This window comes from Myotis lucifugus, unplaced genomic scaffold (assembly GCF_000147115.1).
Source record: "Myotis lucifugus unplaced genomic scaffold, Myoluc2.0 scaffold_395, whole genome shotgun sequence".
Lineage (NCBI taxonomy): Eukaryota > Metazoa > Chordata > Mammalia > Chiroptera > Vespertilionidae > Myotis > Myotis lucifugus.
In genome coordinates this window covers 162,594-166,786 of record NW_005871443.1, presented here as the reverse complement: position 1 = coordinate 166,786, position 4,193 = coordinate 162,594, and the positions used below count along the sequence as shown (strand labels likewise).

Genomic DNA, 4,193 nt, shown 5'->3' with positions numbered 1-4,193 from the left:
AGTAACAGCAGGAGCAGCGGCTGCCGCCGGGCGCCACCGGGGGCCGCCATGGGCACCAGGGCCACGGGATCGAGAGCCCCGAGGGGTCGGGTGGTGGGGCCGCCGGAGGATGGGCGCAGGGGAAAGCGCTGGGGGCCGGCGTGAGAGCGGCAGATCCCTCGGTCAAGAGGCCCAGCAGCTGCGGTGCTCGCGGCAGAAAAGAGACCCTGCGGCCGGCGGCGCCCGTCACGTGAAGCGTCGCCTCACCCACGCCATCACGTGACCTCCCAGATCTCGCGAGAGTGCGCGGTGGCCGGCGGCCGTGCGCCTTCCAGCGCGGCGTCCTCCCCGCGCGCGGCGCTCGCTTCCCACTGGCCCTGGAGTCGGGTGCGTGACACCGCCAGGCGGGTGATCGCGGAGCCGCGTGACTCGGGCCCGGCTCCAAGGTCCCTGGCCCAGTTCTCCGCGCGGCCCGAGGCGGAAAGTGGGCGGTGGCTCGGGGTAGAGGAGGCGTCCCGGGAGCCTGCAGGTGAGGGGGCGGGAGGCGGGGCTGTAGGGGGTCCCTGAGCCACCAGCCGGCGGCCGCCAGCGGTTAAGATGAGTGTGAACCCAGGGACGTGCCGAGCGGCCGGCGCGGTGGAGACTCGCGCTCCTAGTGACCCAGCGACTGTGAGGGGGCGTCCTCGGCGGGGAGAGGACTGGTCCCACCCGCGAGGAGCGAGGCTTTCCGCAGGAAGGAACCTTTTGGAGGGATTAGGTGGTAGTTAGGACGCGACATCCCGACGCTTCTAACGTTGGGTCTCCTCTGCTCCACTGTTCTCACGGAGGATGAACGCGAAGGTTAGGAAGGAGGTGGGATGGTTGAGCACGCTTTGTGAATAGTACACTTCATATTTGAAATCAAAACAAAAACCCTCTTTTTAAACACAAAGTACAGAATTTACTTAGACAAAAATCTTACTTGGAGGAGATTCAGAGGTTACGGTGCTCCCCAGCCGTGACACCCGCCTGGAGATGAACAGGAGTGGGGGTGGCGTTTATCACGAGTTAGGAAGCACCAGTCCGTTCCGCAGAACCCATCCATTCCGCAGACAAGGAAACCGCCGTCTCTGTTTCTGGAACCTTCCCTCCCTCCATCCCTCCTGCCTGTGGTTTGCCTGGACTAGAGGCTCTCTGTTCCCTTTCCCTTTCCTCCTCCTGCTGCCCAGGCCCTGGCCCCGGTCACGCTTACCCTCCCCAGATTCCAGCCTTCGCTGCCTTGCCCCTCCTTCCTGATCGTGTCATCTCTTTTTTCCTTCGTTCTTACATTTATTCGCTTTTTGTAGATGTTGTCCAGTTTCCCTTCCCTTCCCTCCAGCTTCTAAACATGGAATCAGCTGGAAAAAGTCATGAAGCGGAGGAGCCAATGGGCTCCGAGAGAAAGCAGAGACTTGTTGGGCTGTGCTCTGTTGTTTGGGGCAGGAACTAAAGAGTAGGTTTGGTGGTACCTAGTTTGTGTTCTCAAGGATCTTTTTGGATTTTTTTTGTTGGTTGTTGTTCCAGATGGGGCAGGTGTTTAAACAGCAGAATTCCGCTCGACTAGGTGAAGTGCCACCCAATTGAGGAACATTGCAGGAAAGAGAAACTATTCAGTCGAGGGTCTGTTTCTACTTTCACTGTGAAGTCGTTTGAGAACAATAATTTGTTAGCATGTGGTATTGGTCCAGTATGTGAACATGGTATTTGAGCCTGGGTTGTCTCTACGAAGTAGACTGTTAAATCCAGAGGTACATTGGAGGAATTCTAAAATATTTTCATTTTCTCCCGATAATGAGAAACTACCAAATAGCCCTAGCCGGTTTGGCTCAGTGGATAGAGTGTCTGCCTGCGGATTGAGGGGTCCTAGATTCGATTCCTGTCAAGGGCACATGCCTGGGTTGCAGGCTCGATCCCCAGTGTGGGGTGTGCAGGAGGCAGCTGGTCAATGATTCTCTCTCATCATTGATGTTTCTCTCTCTCCCTCTTCCTTCCTCGCTGAAAGCAATAAAAAAATTAAAATCTACCAAATAATCTTGAGTGTAGAAACAATAAAACCTCTGAATTGTCTTTTCCACTTGAAGCTCCTTCCTATGTTGGGAGAATTCCTTCCTTTGTGAATATGGGTAGTAGACAGGGCTCCTGGTAGAAACTGAAAACAAAACAAAAACAAAGACAGATGATCACTTTTCCAGCCTTCCTAGCAGCTAAGGTCTGAACTTGGCCAGAGTTCAGCCTGTTAGACTGAATCAGGAATTAAGTGGTGGCAAAGAAGCTCTATGCCCGAGAATCTGGTGTTTGGTGGTGATAGCGGCTGCAGCCTTAGCCAAAGGGAATTTCTGGAGGCAGCTGTGAAGTGCTGCAACTCCCTGGGTTTGCAGTATGTGTTTAGCTGTGGTGCTCCCTGCTCTCTCATATCTGCTGTTTCCCTGGCATTTTTCTGCATCCTTTTTGGAAATCCTGTGAGCTACTCAAAGTCTTTTCAGCAAGTTATTCTTCTGCTTAGATCAGTCAGTGCCCATTTCTATTGTGTACAACTTCACAGGATCTTTGCCCAGGACATGCTTTGTGTACAGTTTTCTCTTTTTAATATTATAATCTCATAACCTCATTAAAGACCAGAAGTAATTTATGTCTGCAATAGAACAGGGTATAAAAAACAAAGTCAAAGACTGAAAATGAAAGCAAACATTATATGTTGTAACATTTTTATAGAGTATGATAAAATAATATGGTGGTTTTTTATTGTTTGCTTGGTTTTGTTGTTTTTGAATCCTCGATATGGGCTGAGTCTAATCTGATTGAAGGGAAGACATGGAAAATCAAACCCAATGAATGACTCCATGTCTTCTGACTTCTTACAGGGGGCCAGGGAGCTTTTTTTTTTTTTTTTTTTTTTTTTTTAAATAAAGCAATGGGGGCAGTAAGCAATACAGAGATTTGCTTCAGAGTTGCTTAGCAGAGTTGAGGAGTAAAACTTAGACATTGCTTTGATAATAATGAATAGTATCAACACAATTAAAGGCAAGGGCCTTTTTGTATCTGAAATAACTAAAGCTCCAAAGCTGGGAATGCATATTTCCCTGAAGGCTTGTGCCACTGGGAGGAGGGTCTGGTAACTTATAAATGGGCTCAGTATCTGAATTAGATAAAGTAATGGTTGATAGGAAGTAAAATTGAGATGAGCAGGGTAAGCAAGCAGTCTGTGCCTTTTTCCTCCCAGTTACAATTTTTCTTGAGAATTGGTGAGCAAAAATAGTAATTTTGAATAGAGATGTAATTTTTTATTTTCTAACTTTTGAAATACATATTTTTTTATTGATTACAGAGCGGAAGGGATAGGGAAAGAGATAGAAATCATCAATGATGAAAATCACTGATTGGCTGCCCTCTGTATGCCCCATATTGGGGATTGAGCCCACAACCCCGGCATATGCCCTGACTGAGAATTGCATCAGCGACCTCCTAGTGTATGGGAAGACCCTCAACCAATTGAGCCATACCAGCTGGGCTAATTTTTATTTTCAATATGTGTTATAAAATTTTTTCAGCCCTAGCTGGTTTGGTTCAGTGGATAAAGTTTTGACCTGCGTATTGAAGGGTCCCGGGTCCGATTCCGGTCAAGGGCATGTACCTTGGTTGCAGGCTTGATTGCAGGCTGGATCCAGGTAGTGGTTGGGTGTGTGAGGGAGGCAACCACTCGATGTGTCTCTTTCACATCGAGGTTTCTCTCCGTCTCTTCCCCTCCATTTCACTCAATCAATGAAAAGATATCCTCAGGTGAGGATTGACCAAAAGAATTTTTTTCGAAGAAAATTGCAGCCCTAGCCAGTTTGGCTCAGTGGATAGAGCATAGGCCTGCTAACTGAAGGGTCCCAGGTTCGTTTCTGGTCAAGGGCACATGCCTGGGTTGCCGGCTCGATCCCCAATAGGGGGCGTGCAAGAGGCAGCTGATCAATGATTCTCTCTCATCATTGATGTTTCTGTCTCTCCCTCTCCTTTCCTCTCTGAAATTAATATCTACACTAATAAAAGACAAAGATGCTAATTGACCATACCTTCACTATGCCCACCAGCCAATCAGAAGAGTATGCAAATTAACCCAACAAAGATGGCAGTTAATTTGCATACACAGGTGCCCAGCGAAGACTGAAGACAGTGTAGAAGGAAGCCAAGCACTGCAGAAGGGAGCCAAGCAG

General features: G+C 49.1%; 1 protein-coding gene and 1 long non-coding RNA gene across 3 annotated transcripts in view; both read right to left on the bottom strand.

Annotated features, from left to right (window-relative positions):
* LAMP1 (lysosomal associated membrane protein 1) overlaps positions 1 to 239 on the bottom strand; it is a 19,816-nt gene extending 19,577 nt beyond the window's left edge. Inside the window, exon 1 of one of the 2 annotated variants that reach the window (XM_006102035.3) lies at positions 2 to 239. In XM_006102035.3, the coding sequence (XP_006102097.1) occupies positions 2 to 50 (49 nt within the window). In that variant the 5' untranslated portion in view covers positions 51 to 239. The remainder of the gene's footprint in view (position 1) is intronic. The other variant, XM_023743496.1, reaches the window with a different exon arrangement.
* Positions 240 to 896: 657 nt separating this feature from the next.
* On the bottom strand, positions 897 to 1,880 carry LOC111823111. The gene is made up of 2 exons (XR_002826115.1): positions 1,286 to 1,880; positions 897 to 987 (listed from the first exon to the last, which is right to left on the bottom strand). It is a non-coding gene; the product is annotated as an uncharacterized LOC111823111 (long non-coding RNA).
* Positions 1,881 to 4,193: the final 2,313 nt, after the last annotated feature.